We start from the raw sequence: 16966 nt of genomic DNA on the forward strand, positions 1-16966 counted from the left end.
TATTAACAAAGTCTTGGGTCCTGAGTCAGTTGCTGTCCCTTCTTCCATGATGTCAGGTCGTCAGGGGTATAAAACATGCAGCCGATGCCATTATATCAGTCTTTCTTGCCTCGCGGTGCCCGAAGCAGAAGCAGTTCGCAAGTGCCTGCCAGCTGACTCCTGAAATTTCGGTTTTTGAGTTTCAGAACCGAAGTCTTCAACTAAAAGCTAAGTATCCCGTTGAGGAAACTTTTTCTTGCTCCTTACCAATGTGTCAGTAAAAGTTAATAATTGCATTACATGTGGGAAGCAAATACCTCATAAGGATTTTTATTTGTACCGTATTCCTTGCCTAGGCCCTGATCACAATGTGCCTTGCTGTCTGTTTTGTGCTAAATTTAATCAACGCACAATTAAATGTTGGTATATTTTGGCTCAAGATTTAACTATTCAGAAATGTCGTTGGTTAGCAATCCGACTACCGGAATACCTAAAAAACGCAAAGAAAAAGACAGACCGTTGAGGTCCAAAACTGACGACGCTTCTCCTAAGCCAGTTGCCGGTATTCAGTGAGGCGCTTTCGCAGCCCCTGATACGTGCTACTTCTGATTTGCAGGCCTCTACTGAGACCCATTCAGAGTCCAGTATGCTGTGAGATGCTTCAATTATGGAACCTCCGGATGTCTCTTCCTTAGATGGGTCTGTAGCCGCTGTGCAGGCACTGGCTTCTGAGGGTGTTTTCAGGGCTACAGATTTGTATATTAGACCGATGCCATCTTCGAAACTAAGGCCAAAATCTAAATCTGTGTCTAAAAAACCAACACCTAGGCCACATGTGCAGGCCCCTATGCCTAAAAAACAAATGATAATTATGAATCCTCTGAACAGGATTCTGTTTCTTTCTAATGAACAGGATTTGTCTATCCCTACTTATGAGGATTCTGATGCCTCTCCCCCTGAGGATTTTTCTTTTGGGGAAACTTTACATTCCTTAAGGGAACATTTCCACTTGGAAAGTCAGGATTTCTCTGAATCTAAAAAGAGACTTGGGGATTTTCTTCTACTTCTTCAGCATAGGCATTTGGCTATACCTCCTCTTCTAGACATTGTGGGTGATGTTTTTTCAGAATCTAGTATGACTCCTGATTCTCTGCCTCTGGTTCCTTGTAAGCCAGACAGATACTACTACAGGGTTCTTGACTCCCATAAATTCCTTTTCAAAAACTGATCCTGAAACCATTTCTCAGAGTCCCAAGGGCATTAAGGCCTCTTGTGCCAAAAATACTACTCCTTCTGATAGACATTCCAAACCGCTGGATAGATGGGGTAAGAAGGTTTACACATCTGCAACCTTGGCAATCAGGGCTTTAAACTGTCAATTTCATATGCTTAAATATCAACAGCAAATCATGGGACTACTTAAACAGAAAATTATGTTAATCTCTGACTATGTGGAAAATAAAGAATTGCAGGATTTATTGCATTCATCTGAATAAGTTGGAAAACATACTTTGCAATGTGGTTTTGATTCCTTAGAGGCATCTTGCAGGACTGCTGTAACTAGATCTGTGCTAAGAAGGCATGCTTGGCTCAAAGAGCAAACTCTGCCTGACCATGTTAAAGCAAAATTGTTGAATGCTACTTTACAACAGGACTGTCTCTTTGGTAATAAGGCTGAAGAAGTTAAAAAAGATGGAAGATAAAGCTAAATCTATGCAGACTGAGAAAGATTTCTTACAAGTGCAACCTCCAAGATTTAGTAGGCACTGGCCTACTAAGAACTGGTGCTTTACAGTCCCCTCGAGAGCCGCTCAAGTCAAATCCAGACATTCCAAAGGCTCCAGGTTTGTCACAAGGAACTTTTAGAACAAAACAATGGGGTGCCTCCACCTCCAAATCTGGAAGCAACAAGGCACCTCCCTATGGTAAACAGTCTCAATGACTTCCCTCTACGATCACCAAGCACTTACCTCTTAGCCACCCCTTTGGGGGGAAAACTAGCACTTCATGCATGAAACTGGCAACTTATTACCCCGGACAAATGGGTTTTAGATATAGTATCCCAGGGATACAGATTTCACTTCCACACGTTGCCAATCCGAAACGGATGGACAGATCTGCCCCCAAATAAGTGGGCAGAGGCCCAGAAGCAAGTTCTGTCTCTCATGAATATGGGGGCTATTCAGCCAGTACCAGAAGAGGAAAAAGGACAAGGTTTCTATTCAAGACTTTTCCTGGTACCCAGAAAAGACAAATCATGGCGTCCAATTCTGGACTTATCCACTCTAAATACATTTCTGGACATACCAAAATTCAAGATGCTGAGTCTTCAGGTTATCCAAGTGCAACTAACTCTTGGCAAAACTGCAATCCAAATTGTTGCTTGCTACAGATCCCCCACCATGCCCCAGGATTCCCACTCTTTTCTTGATGTACTGGAAAATATTAGGGTTCAACCAAACACTCTAATAATGGGCGACTTCAACTACCCCACCATTAACTGGGAAAACTACTCGTGTACCAACTCCTTAGCGCAACGCTTTCTTGAATTGATAAACTCCAATGCCCTAGATCAACTTATCCACACCCCCACCAAGGGCAACAATATCCTAGACCTAGTCATTACCAACATGAGTGACCGGTGTTCCACACCTGAAGTCAACTCCTCGTTAGTCCGATCCGACCTTAAGCTAATCACCCTTGATATCCACATCCCACCCCCACCCCCCATTAAGGAAACCACAGTAAAAAATTTCTCCAAAGCCAACTTCGTGTTTCTTAAGACAGAAGTAGTGAACTTCATGACACCCATGCAGATGGACAATACAGTTACAACTGCTGAATCCTACACAAATGCACTCTATAAGCACTTACATGAGTGCATGGATCGTGCTATCCCAGACAGAACCAAGACGCTATCCTCCAAAAAAAGGAAGCCAATCTGGTGGTCCCCTACCATAAACAAACTGTACAACAGAAGGAAGAAACTGTTGCAAAAGAGAGTAAAATCCCATGAGTGGAGGAGCTCCCTGGTGAGCCTCAGTAAGAAGCTGAGATCCCTTATAAGATCCTCCAAAGCTAGCCACTAATTCCAAGGACAACCACAGAGCATTCTATAGCTATGTCAAGAATCTCAATGGCAAGAACCAGATCTGCTCTGAGTTACAGCACAAAGGCACGAAAATTACAGAACCAACTGATATTGCCAACGTCCTGGTAGATAGGTTCAGTGCTAACTTTACCCCCCCACCCCCTAAAGGGCCCATATCTATACAGGTAGAATGCAGAGTCCCTGTAATCACAACTACGCAGGTGAAAGCTGCACTCTCTAAAGCCAAAAACACAGCATCCATGGGACCGGACAACATCCCAGGCTGCGTTTTACACGAACTTCAGAATGAACTGGCTCCTCACTTAAGCACCATGTTCAATAATAGTCTCGCATCAGGCTTTGTACCCACTGAATGGCGCACAGCAACAGTTATCCCACTCCACAAAGGGGGAGCCACCACTGATCCCGGGAACTATAGACCTATTAGCCTGACGAGCCTGGTCTGCAAGGCCATGAAACGTATCATCATGGAACTCCTAAACAAAGACATTGGTAACCTCCAAACTCGGGATACCACCCAGTTCGGGTTTGTGAAAGGCAGATCATGCCTCCTGAACCTGATCGACTTCTTTGCGGCAGTCACCAAAGCTGTAGATGAGGGTAAGGTGGTTCACACAGCCTATTTTGACCTCACCAAGGCTTTCGACACCATCCCCCATTCTGGAATTATAGCTAAACTCCATAAACTAGGCATAAATCCCTACGTCACAAGATGGGTTGCCAACTGGTTCACTGACAGAACACCCACACTGCAAAAGCTGCAGACTCCAAATCTGACCTCAAACCAGTGACAAGTGGAGTACCACAGGGTTCCGTCCTGGGACCGCTCCGGTTTGGTATCTACTTCTCTGAAGTACAGGCTAACACAGAAGGCCTCTGGCTAACGAAGTTTGCAGATGACTGCAAACTAGGAGCCATAGTCAAGTCCTCAAATGATGTGAACATCCTACAGAAGGGCCTCGCTGAGACAAATGCCTGGTGTCAGAGCCATGGCATCAAGCTCAATGCCAAAAAGTGCAGTGTCATCCCCTTTGATAAAAACTCTGTACCATGAACTACCACATAGGCAGCAATCTGCTTAACACCAAATGCGTCATAAGAGACCTTGGGACCCAGGTGGACAGTAGTCTCTCCTTTGATATTCACATCGCCACAGTAGTCAGGAAGTCCTTCTACATGGCGCACCTCGTCATAAAAGGGTTCTCATCCAGGAAAAAAAAGAGGTCATCGTTCCCCTCTACTCGACACTCATTAGACCCATTATAGAGTACAACGCCCCTTTTGGAATGTACCTCACAAGACATCTGCAGCAGCTGGAAAGGCCACAGAAGTACCTCACAAAGAGGATTACTGGACTCAAACAAATGCCCTACACTGACCGTCTCAAAAAACTCCAGCTTTACTCCGTAGCATGTTGCCTACTCCGAGGTGATCTCTGCCTAACGTATAAAGCTGTGTCAAACTCAGAGCTGCTGGACATGCTACACCTAAAGAAATCCCAATCCCTTCGAGCTACACGCTCTAGGCACCTAAACCTTGTCACCACAATAAACAGGACATGATGGAGGGATAGATTCCTATCCCAGAGACTTCCCATACTCTGCAACAGGCTACCCATCTATGTCGAGCAAAGTTCTTCATTAGCACTCTTCAAGAAAAATCTTGATGAATGGATGGGAAATAGGAAATACACCCCGGGGATCACTTCTGTGTCTCTGCTCGACAGTGGCACAGGAAAATAACTTTCTTGGGTGGCGTAAGCCAGGGAATCTTGTTGGCTAGGCTTACGTAGGCCTTTGGGCCAATAGCCTAGTACCTACCTATGAACAGTTACTACCTATGCTAGGCAAAAATGCCTGGTTGGTAACTCAAGTCTTAAAAGAGGTTTACCTGCATATCCCAGTCAGGGAATCTTGCAGAAGATACCTCCGCTTCAAAGCAGGCTACTTGCATTACTAGTTCTCTGTACTGTCCTTTGGCTTATCTACTGTGCCCAGGGTCTTCATAAAGTGCCTGGCACCAGTAATTGTATTTTGCAGGCAAAGAAATATTCAAATATATCCATACCTGGATGATTGTCTAATTCAGGCAGAAAGGACATTCTTCTAAAGCATCTGGCGTTTGTAAAAAGGGTTCTAACTTGTCTAGGGTACACCATAAATTAAAAGAAATCACAACTGGTACCCTCTCAAAAAAATTACATTCCTGGGTGCAAGCTTGAATACAACTGCCTAGATAGCTTACCTTACGCCAGAAAAGCAAATTGAATTGATGACTTACTTCAAACAGGTGGCCACAAAAACCCTGCTATCTGCAAGACAAATTCTGCAGGCCTTGGGGTACATGGCCTCCTGCAGTCTTCTAATTCCATATGCAAGACTGCATATGAGGAAACCAGTGGTACTTAAAAAGTTTATGGATTCAACATTGTCACAGCCTGGAAACGATTCCTATCATACCTTGCCTGCAACTAGAGTTCCTATGGTGGGCAGAGGCCTGCCACCAAAACAAGGGACTGCCATTCACTCCACCCCCTGCCGCCCAAACCCTAACAACAGACGCATCAGACTACGCTTGGAGGGGCTCATCTGGCAGGGAAGTGCATTCAGGGCAAATGGAGCCCAAATCAAATGCACCTAGATATCAGTCAGAAAGAGATGCTAGCTGTACAGAATGCTGTGACAGCCTTCAAGGACTACCTTCATCCAGGACAACTACTGATAAAGACAGACAACACCACAGTTATGTGGTACATAAACGAGCAGGGGGGATACACATTCCTACCCCATTTGCAGACTAGCCATGTCGTTGTGGAGCATGGCCTTGACCTATCAGATACAACTACAATCTCAATTCCTGCCAGGAAAGCAAAATACTCTGGCAGACGAACTAAGCAGAAATCTTATGGATCCACATGAATAGAAACTGGAACCACAAGTTTTCAACATGTTGACATGCAAATGGGGAACCCAGACATAGATCTTTTTGCCTCGCCCCAGAACCATCAGTTGGACAAATTCTGCACAAGAATTCATCACAAAAAAGCTTGGAAAGTGGATACTCAATCATTCAGCTGGAAAAACCTATCAGTCTATGCTTTTCCCCCTCTGCCTCTGTTCTCCAAAGTTCTACTAAAAGTCAGGACAAACCAAAAATGATTCTAATTGCTCCAGACTGGCCTCGCCTACAGTGGTACCCACTCCTGCGCAATGTGTCACACCTTCCTCCATGGCACCTGCCTCAGACATCTTGCCTACTGTCTCAGCAGAACTACCAAATTCTGCACACTCAGCTTCAAACTTTGAATTTTGCAGCGTGGCTAATCAACTAATTTCACCCTTGGCATCCCTCAGCAAACCAGTGATGGATGTAATTTTGGAGGCTAGAAGACCTAGTATTAGAAAATCTTATGCTGACAAATGGAAAATATTCTGTGCCTGGAACCAATCACGAGGAATAAGCACAGCAATGCCCAATATTCCTCAGATTCTGCAATACTTAACTGAGATGTTTCACAAGGGCCTCTCCTTTTCTTCCATAAAAATCCATGCCTCTGCCATTTTTGCTTATTACAACACAGAACCTCCCCTCTTCTCTCATCCTGTGCTAAAGCAGTATCTCAGAGGGGCCAAAAATTTAAGACCTCCCAGGAGAGCACCAACTCCTGTATGGGACCTCAGTTTTGTTTTGGAAAAACTCACTCTCCCTCCTTTTGAGCCAGCTGCTACTGCAGACCTAAAATTTCTCTCCTGGAAAACAGCTTTCCTTTTAGCAGTCACTTCAGCTAGAAGGATTTCAGAATTATAGGCTCTTATGGCAGTGGAGCCTTTCATTATTTTTTATCCGGACAGGGTGGCTCTCAGGACCAATCCATCTTTCATGCCTAAGGTGATATCCAGTGTGGATCTTAATCAGACCATTCATCTACCAACCATCTTCCCCAATCCACAGAACAAGGGTGAATAGATTCTGCATTCATTGGATGTACACAGACAAAGTAGATTCTACTTAAACAGGACGAAATCTCTAAGAAAATCTGAACAACTCTTGGTGGCATTTGCTTCAGGGGAAGAGAGAAAGGCTATTTCAAAGCAGACTATTTCCAAATGGATAAGCCATTGTATTTGTTTCTGCTATATGCACCATGGTAAACCTATCCCCTAGGGGATCAGGTCTCATTCCACCAGGGCCGCATCTACTTCTGCAGCCTTTCTCAGAGGGGTTCCTACCAGAGACATTCTAGAAGCTGCTACCTGGAGCTCAGTTCATACACATTGCCATTTACCTCTCTTCTCTAAATCCAGAGCTGGCTTTGCCACTGCTGTCCTGCAGGGCCTTATAGCTGCTCCTAGTGCTGTATAAATCCATCCTCCCAACCATAGCTTTGGGATTCTACCCAAATGTAATGACTGCAACAGTGAAACATGAAGAACATAGTACAGTTGTGCACACTTACCATGAATGTAGATGTTCGAGTGTATTCACTGTTGCAGTCCTGGTTACCCACCCTCCAGCCCCCTGTTTTTTCTCTTACTATACTTCCCCTTTCTTTACTATGCTTAAAAGCCTTTTTGGGTGTATTTGTTTGGAGGTATATTTTTTAAGTTTTACATTACATGCACATATATATATATATATATATATATATATATATATATATATATATGTATATGTATGTATGTATATGTATTTTTTGCTCCCCATTTGGGGGGTACCTGACATCTGGGGCAAGAAAAACTGATGTAATGGCGTCGGCTGCATGTTTTATACCCCTGATGACCTGACATCATGGAAGAAGGGACAGCAACTGACGTAGGACCCAAGACTTTGTTAATCAGGCCGACTGAGGGTAACCTGCCAGCAGGATAACCTAAATGTAATGACTGCAACAGTGAATACACTCGAACATCTACATTTATGGTAAGTGTACACAACTGTACTTTTTTAATACTGAAGCACTGATCCAAGGATTTATATTCCTTTCTGGTTGAAGTAGGACATTTTGCATTATAATCTGTTTCCGTGAAATGCGTTGTTAAAATTCTGCTTACTATGCAGAATACAGTAGTGGTGTAGAATACTTCTGTACTTATTTGCCAGTACATCAAGAATAAAAATCCTTTAAATATATTTCCAGAAAAAAAAATTCAGTTGTGTCATACTATGGTTAAAATGCTTCACATTGAAGCAGCTGAAGTGATGGGGTCAAAGTCACAGTTGAGCTGAAATAATCACCAGTGTTAGAATCTCACTCCTAGGTGCATTTTGTAGCTGAATGCCCCATTAACTACCTGAAAGTTTCATACAAAGGTCGAGCAGGACATGAGCTGTGGGTTTTTTTTCATAGTTTCCAGATGTAGATGTTATCTTTACTGTTGGATTCTGACATTTGCTGTATGCTGTTTCCATTGGGGGATATTAATACTGAACTTTTGCTCAGTATACAAAATGCAGTGATAGTCTACAATATTTTGTCATTACAGAAGTAAAAATCATACAGATTTCTACTGAGAAAATGTACATGACAGTTGTAACAAGCTGTGACTTAAATGTCATACTTTGAAACGGCCATAACAGTGGCATGCAATTTTATCACTGAACTGCGCTGCAGTTTCCAAGGGTATAATAGCATTCACTTTTTCACTATATATTGTGCCCATGCCTCTTTGGCCGTGGTCATGAGTGAAAGCAGCCCATGTTAAGTCACTTCGTCAGCAAAGCAAATTTATAGCTCAAGCTTTCCATTGGGGAAAGATGGCAGCAGATGGCTGCATAACCCAGGTGTGCTGTTGATTTAGCTATTACCGCAGCTGCTGTCAGTAATTTGGATTTAATCTTTGAAATATTGTTTTTCTCCATGCTCTTTGACTGGCTGGATTTGTTGTTTCAGGCAATGTGTGGTAGAAAGCTATTTGGAAATGCCATGCTACTTTGCAAGAATGCATAGAAAAAACTGGCAGTGGTGAAGTCTGGTTTTGTTGAGCTTTTGTTTGAAGTGCCTGCATGACTGCTTTATAGTCTGCCTGGGAAATTTCTATCCTTTTTTTCAACTGTTTTCCTTAGATTTGTTGGCTGTTGAGAATGAAGAGGTAAGAGTTGCACCCCTTCAGGGTTGCTGTTTAGCTACTGTTTTTGATTTGCTGTGAATAGGTCACTTTTTGATTTGGAGCTGAATACACTGCTCCCTTTCCTAATGATTGGGAGCTGTTTGTAGAAGTATCTGCTACAGTCTTTGTTTATACTGAGCATATTGTGGAGATCTTTTGTTTTTTTTTTCATTATACTTAATGCATTGAAGGGATTGTTCCATTTTACCTTCAAAGATTACATGCACTCTGTTTTTTATTGCAGTTTCATGTCTGCCACTGTATTGAGTCTTGCTAATACAGACGATTTATTGCACTTACACAGTTGTGTTTCTGTTTGTGGTTGGTCCTGATGGCATAAGTTTTCCATTTCACTGAGCACCATCATATGTTAGACATTGTGTACCATTTTCGGATCTTTCTGTATAGTGCTTGGGATAAACTTTAAATTGAGAGTAATTTCTTACAAGAATGTCCTAACCTTTCTAATTTTTCCATTGTGGATTTTCCATGACATTGGAAATATCTACTACATTGGCTTAATGTAAATTACTTCTTAACTGTCAATTATTGCAGTTGTGTTTAAGTTTACAGTGATGGACTTTTCTGTTTTCTGAACAGGTGTGAACAGAACAGCACTCAGAGAAATTAAGCTACTACAGGAATTAAGTCATCCAAATATTATTGGGGTAAGTTTGAGCCCAGTTCTTAGTTTATTTTTGCAGAGATATAATGGTATCGGCACTGCTAGTCAGCATTCAGTATTCATTCATTCATTCATTCAATCAACTAACTAACTAACTAACTAACTAACTAACTAACTAACTAACTAACTAACTAACTAACTAACTAACATGTATTTCTGTGAGTAAAGCACTTCTCAAACATTGATAAGTTACAGGATCAGCCCAGATCTGGGTATTACCCAGTCCTTCTGTCAGCAGCTCCGATTGTAGATTCTAGTTGCACATCAGAGGCAGACCTTGTTGTGTTTAGTGTTTAAGTGAAACCTTGACAGGATGCTGTAAATGCGGGGTATATGTGACACAACTGTAGGTAACAAGTAGGGGAGTATATCTTTCTTCTGGTATACCATCCATACTTTAATCAGTTTCAGAACTCTGCTGCTGCATGTGGATTTGCTTTTAAAATAAGTAGATAATAAATAAGTAAACATTACTTTGTGTTACACGCCAACAACTTCACAGGGTTAGTTTAGTCACAGGTAGGTTACGCCAACCAGATGAAATATTAAGTTATAAAAGGAATCTTGAATATATGGTTAGTGTGGTCATTTTGTTTATGTACATTTGTTTAGCCTGGCAGTGTTTGTTATAGTCATAGCAGCTTGTGTTTTCATGCAGGAGAATGGCTTTCATCATGCCAGCATTTTACTTGATCATTGTTATGACAGAGGCAAGATGTCCTTCATGGATGCATCTGCAGTCATAACAACTGGGTTGTCCTGTCGTCAGGCAGCCCTGCAGTCGGCCGGATTCCAAAGTCCGGGTCCGGCTTCGGCTGATGTCGCACTCCACCCGACGTCATCTCTGTTGGTCTTCGGGTATAAAAGCATCAGCCGACGCCATTTTCCTCAGTCTTTCTTGCCGCGTGGCGCCCGAAGCAGAAGCTGTTCGCAAGTGCCGGTCGGTCGGATCCAGAGATTACTCTACCGAATACTACTTCGAAGACTTCTAAAGCTAAGTACCCCGTTGGGGACTCTTTCTTGCCTCAGCCGATGTCAGAAAAAGTTAACAATTGTTTAACCTGTGGGAAACAAATACCTCATAAAGATTTCCACTCTTACTGTCTGCCTTGTTTAGGCCCAGCCCACGACGTAGCAGCCTGTTCGGCCTGTGCTTCTTTCAACCGACGAACGCTTAGGCGTCGGTCGGAGTTTGCAGAACAGTTTTTCGGTTCTGATTTTGCGTACATTATGCCGTCGGATCCTCCGACTTCCCAATCTACCAAAAAACGCAAAGATAAAGACCGACACTCGCGGTCCGCGGTTTCGGCCGAAACCATGGTTAAGCAAACCGCGAGTGTCTCGGTTTCGGCCGATACCGAGAAAACTGATCAAAGTACAGCTGAACCTATTCCTACAACTGAGGCCCCTGCTACAACTCTTGAATCGACCTCAGAAATTTTACCCACTACGGTGGTTGACTTATCAGACACCATCCCCTTGGATGTCTCTACCCCAGCACGTGGTGCTGCTAGGCCTCCAGCAGCCATGTCCATTAAGGCCTTCGCCAGGGCTAAAGCAGCCAAGACTACTAAAACAGTGCCTGTTAAACCCCCCACATCCAGGCCCTCTTCTAGTTCTCAAATGCTTACTTTGGCAGAAGATTTAATTTCTTTAATTAGAGGATCTCAATCTCACCCAGACAGGGCCTCTCAGCCCCCAGAGAAGAGACCTAGGGCAGAGCCCCCTGAGCCAGTGTCTTCTGATGATTCTGCTGATGAATCAGACATAACTGACCAGCCAGAGGCTCCCTTCTCCAATTTTGAAGATTCTGATGCTGAAGAATCCATTCCAGCTGCTTCCCACCAGAAGAATTCTCCTTTGGGGTAACCTTGCATGCCATGCGAGAGCAGTTCCAATGGCAGCAACAGGATTTTTCAGACTCCAGAAAAGACTTAGGACCTTTCTGCACCTCCCACAGCACAGGCCCTTAGCTATACCTCCTGTTCTCTCTGTGGTGGATGATGCTTTCAATGATGTTTGCTCCGCTCCAGATTCTTTACCCCAGCCCCTGCCAAACCAGACAGATTTTACAGGGTGCCAGATACTCATCACCACCTTTACAAGGCCCCACTTGCAGACCCAGAAACTATATCCCAGGGTCCCAAGGCAGTAGCCGCGACCACAGCTAAAAACCCTATTCCTTCTGAAAGGAAAGCAAGGTCATTAGACAGATGGGGTAAAAAGGTCTACACTTCAGCTACTCTCTCAGCTAGAGCTTTAAACTGTCAGTTTCACATGATACAATACCAAGAGTTTATGCTTGATCAGTTAACTAAAAATCTAACCACTGATGAATCTCTTGATAAGAAATATGTATTAGAGATGGTAAATAACATACAACAGGTTAGCAACCATTCCTTAAAATGTGGCTATGATGCACTGGAGGCTTCATTTAGATCAGCCATGACAGGCACAGTGATAAGAAGGCATGCATGGCTAAAGGAACAAGCTTTACCGGATCATGTTAAAGCTAAGTTGCTAGATGCTCCTATGGACAAGACAAGTTTGTTTGGTACACCTGCCCAGCAGGTTATGAAGAAAATTGAAGAAAAGGCAAAATCTGTTCAAACTGTTAAAGATTTCTTGCAGGTTCAACCCCAAGGTTTAGCAGGAACTGGCCTGCCAAAATTGGTCCTTTCCTGACTCCACAAAATTTCAAAGGGGCAGGAATAGGCGTTCCAGAGGCAGAAACCAATCCAGAGGAGGTGCCTACAGAGGACGACAGTGGCAAGGTAACAACAGAGGCACAGACACAGCCACTGCCACTACATCAGCACAACCACAGTGACTTAACCTAAATCCGCCTACCAGGGAACAAATAGCAGCTCCTCTAGGCGGAAAGTTAACCTTATTTTCAAAGAACTGGCACTACATAACAAAAGACAAGTGGATTTTACAAACCATAGATCAAGGTTACGGTTTCACTTCCACACTTTACCAGTCAAAGAGGAATGCCAAATCTACCTCCAAATCAAAAACAGAGGCTCTACGCCAGATAATGGAGTTAGCAAACATGAGAGCTGTGGAAAGAGTGCCAACAGCAGAGCAAGGAAAGGGGTTCTATTCCAGACTATTCCTAGTTCCAAGAAAGGAAAAAGTTGGAGACCAATTCTCGACCTGTCCACCTTAAATACATACATCATTGTCCCAAAATTCAAAATGCTGACCCTACAGCAACTTCTTCCCATGCTGGGCAAGGAGTCTTGGCTGGTAACTCTAGATCTCAAGGAGGCATACCTGCACGTCCCCATTCGACCAATCTGCAGAAGATACCTCAGATTTCTTGCAGGATCAGAGCACTATCAATTCTCAGCATTGCCCTTTGGCTTATCTACTGCCCAGAGTATTCACAAAATGCCTGGCATCAGTAATCGCCCATTGCAGACTACAGGAATTCAAATTTACCCATACCTGGACGACTGCCTGCTACAAGGGGACAACAAAAGCAAGCTGACAACAGATTTACAAAGGGTCATTTACTTGCTACAAGCACTGGGATACACAGTCAATTTACAAAAGTCAAGGCTGATACCATCCCAAACAAGGACATTCCTGGGCTGAATTGGACACAGTAAAACAAATGGCATTCCTGACTACAGAAAACAAAAATAACTTCCTCTTTACTTCTTGGCACTAACAAAACTGAACAAGTTAACAGCAAGAAAAGTTCTGCAGGCCTTGGGCTTCATGGCATCATGCATAATCTTGGTTCCATTTGCCAGACTACATATGAGGAAACTACAGTGGTACCTAAAGAATTTATGGTCCCAACACAGACACAGTCTAGAAACAGAAATCCCACTAATTCCATGCTTAAAACAGGAGTTCCTATGGTGGGCTCAGGCATGCCAGTCAAACCCAGGCCTACCCTTTCGCAGATGTCAAGCAAGCCAGACCATCACAACAGACGCTTCAGACCTAGGATGGGGGCCCACATGCTGGACAAATGCGTGCAAGGATTGTGGACACAGGATCAACTTCACCTGCACATCAATCTAAAAGAAATGCTGGCAGTAAAACTGGCAATCCAAAAGTTCAAACCATTTCTCAAAGAGGGCCAGTTGATGATAAGGACAGACAACACCACAGTCATGTGGTACATCAACAAACAGGGAGGCACTCATTCATACCCCCTATGCAGAATGACCCTGGAGCTGTGGACCCTGGCACTCAGCTACAACATCCAGTTACAGGCAATATTTGTACCGGGAAAGACAATACTCTAGCAGACATATTAAGCAGAACCACTGGATGCCCACGAATGGAAGCTGCACCGGACATCTTCAAGACCATCTCAAAGAAATGGGGAATGCCACAGATAGACCTATTCGCATCACCTCTCAATCACCAGCTCAAAAATTCTGCACAAGGACATTCCACCCACTAGCATGGAAAGTGGACTCGCTCTCCTTCAACTGGAAAGGCCTAACAGCATATGCATTCCCACCTCTTCCTTTGATACACAAGGTACTACTAAAAATCAAGGAAGAACGTCCAAGGATAATCCTGATAGCTCCAAACTGGCCAAGACAACACTGGTACCCACTACTGAGGAGCATGTCTCGAACAATATGTGGCCAATACCGCTGATGCCTGTGATGTTAACTCAGAACAACTACAGCATCATACATCCAAACCTAAAAGCGTTGCAACTGACTGCATGGAACATCACATAGCAGCAGCTAATCCAGAACTTTCCCAAAGAGTTAAAGACATTATTCTTGAAGCACGCAGACCTTCAACAAGAAGGAACTATGCTGGAAAATGGAAAAGGTTTGTCATTTGGAGTACGGAAAGAGGAAAAGATGTGTCAAACATAGATATGCCTAACATTCTGGAGTATCTGGCCGAACTTCTTCATTCAGGCCTGTCCTACTCCTCCATCAAGATACATGCATCAGCTATTTCAGCAGAATACAGCTTTGATCCACCTGTTTTTTCGCACCCTTTGCTCAGGCAGTTCTTCAGAGGAATCAAGAATGTACAACCTCCAAGGAAACCACCATTACCAGCTTGGGATTTAAACTTTGTGCTAGAAAAGTTGACACTATCACCCTTTGAACCAGCAGCAACAGCAGACCTACAACACCTGTCATGGAAAACTGCTTTCCTACTGGCAATTACTTCAGCAAGGAGGGTTTCAGAACTACAGGCCTTAATGGCAGTGCAACCCTTCCTAATCTTCCACCAAGATAGAGTGTCCATGAGGACTAATCCTACATTTATGCCCAAGGTGGTATCCAGAGTGTCTTTAAACCAGGCAATCCACCTACCTACCTTCTTTCCCAACCCACAAAACAGAGGGAAAGAATACTGCATACCTTGGATGTACATAGACAGCTACGCTACTACTTGGACAGAACAAAAATAGCAGAAAGACTGACCAACTTTTTGTAGCCTATGCAACAGGAAGGGAAGGAAAAGCTATTTCCAAACAGACAATCTCCAAATGGATAAGAAATTGCATACGATACTGTTACTCCTTCCATGGAAAACCAATTCCACAGAACATAAGACCTCATTCTACAAGGGCAACAGCCACTACCACAGCCTTCTTACGAGGAGTGGCAACCAAAGACATTATTGAGGCGGCTACTTGGACCTCCGTGCATACATTTGCCAAGCATTATAATTTACCTCTATATTCCAGATCCCGAGCAGGGTTTGCCACTGCTGTACTGCAAGGGATCCTAAACACACCATAATCTACTTTTATCCTCCTCCCCTAGTTGGCTATGGTATTCTACCTAGTTGTTATGACTGCAGATGCATCCATGAAGGACATAGTACAGTTTTGTACCTACCATAAATGTAGATGTCCGAACTGGATAGCATCTGCAGTCAGGATTACCTCCCTCCTTCCCTCTGTGGTACTCCTAGGGTGTTTACCCTCCTAATAGCTAGCTGTTGGGGGGGAGTCTTTTATGGTGTATTTGTTTGTATATATGTACATACATGCTTATTGTTGTTTTTACCTCTATCTATTTGGAAACATTGGCATCTATCCAAATTTTAGCCTGCAAGAGGGCTACTGGCATCTGGGGCAAGAAACACTGAGGAAAATGGCGTCGGCTGATGCTTTTATACCCGAAGACCAACAGAGATGACGTCGGGTGGAGTGCGACATCAGCCGAAGCCGGACCCGGACTTTGGAATCCGGCCGACTGCAGGGCTGCCTGACGACAGGACAACCCAGTTGTTATGACTGCAGATGCTATCCAGTTCGGACATCTACATTTATGGTAGGTACAAAACTGTACTTTTTTAAGGTGCCATATTGGTCCTTAAGATAAATGGTCTTAACGGTGAAATTATGTGATATCCTTTAATGGACTATACTGCTCTAGTGAAACCTTGTTTATATTCTGTTGTAGGATATTTGCAGCATGTTTTCAACATTTTGTCTCTGAAATCTTTGTAAATATGACTTGCAGTCTGGTTACATTTTTATGACCTTTAGAGCGAACGATTAAAATGTGCATATTTTTAAATGCAATAATGCTATTAGCTAATATATGGCAGTTTTTCAGGTATTAAGAACTGTATAATGTTCAGAAAGCTACAAAGCTAAACAAAAACTTCAGAATGACAATTTCTTTTTTTTCCCTCAAAGAAATTTTCCTGTTAATGCATTATAATAATGTAATAAGTGTAAATGAAATTAACTAAAGTAAACTATGTTACAGTATGTACAAAGGCCTGAAGTAGATTAAGAAATCACATTCCTTATATATATATATATATATATATATATATATGTAAAACAACTTCGATGTTTCAATGAAGAGAGTCAGGGTTCAGCTGAAGAATGTCCGTGAAAGATGCCGGTTTCTTACAAGGATTGCTGATGAATGTTTTAGGATGGATCCTGTGTTCTTTCACTTAGGGCTTCCTTATGAGCCGATTCCTTTAGAAAACATTAAAAAAAAAAAAAAAGGTCTTCAAAAATGATGCAGCAGTAGGTTTCCATTTTTTAGTTGTACTTTTCCTTGTAATTGCAAGAACATTTTAAACTAGAAAAAGGTTGTCCTGATTCAAGGC

The 16966-nt window shown here is 43.0% G+C and overlaps 1 protein-coding gene across 2 annotated transcripts in view; it reads left to right on the forward strand.

The window, feature by feature from the left end:
* CDK7 (cyclin dependent kinase 7) overlaps positions 1-16966 on the forward strand; it is a 614495-nt gene that overhangs the window by 148115 nt on the left and 449414 nt on the right. For both annotated transcript variants that reach the window (XM_044063718.1, XM_044063719.1), the window contains one exon: positions 9799-9866. In XM_044063718.1, the coding sequence (XP_043919653.1) occupies positions 9799-9866 (68 nt within the window). The remainder of the gene's footprint in view (positions 1-9798; positions 9867-16966) is intronic.

This window comes from Protopterus annectens, chromosome 2.part2, assembly GCF_019279795.1.
Source record: "Protopterus annectens isolate FY-2018-M chromosome 2.part2, PAN1.0, whole genome shotgun sequence".
Lineage (NCBI taxonomy): Eukaryota > Metazoa > Chordata > Ceratodontiformes > Protopteridae > Protopterus > Protopterus annectens.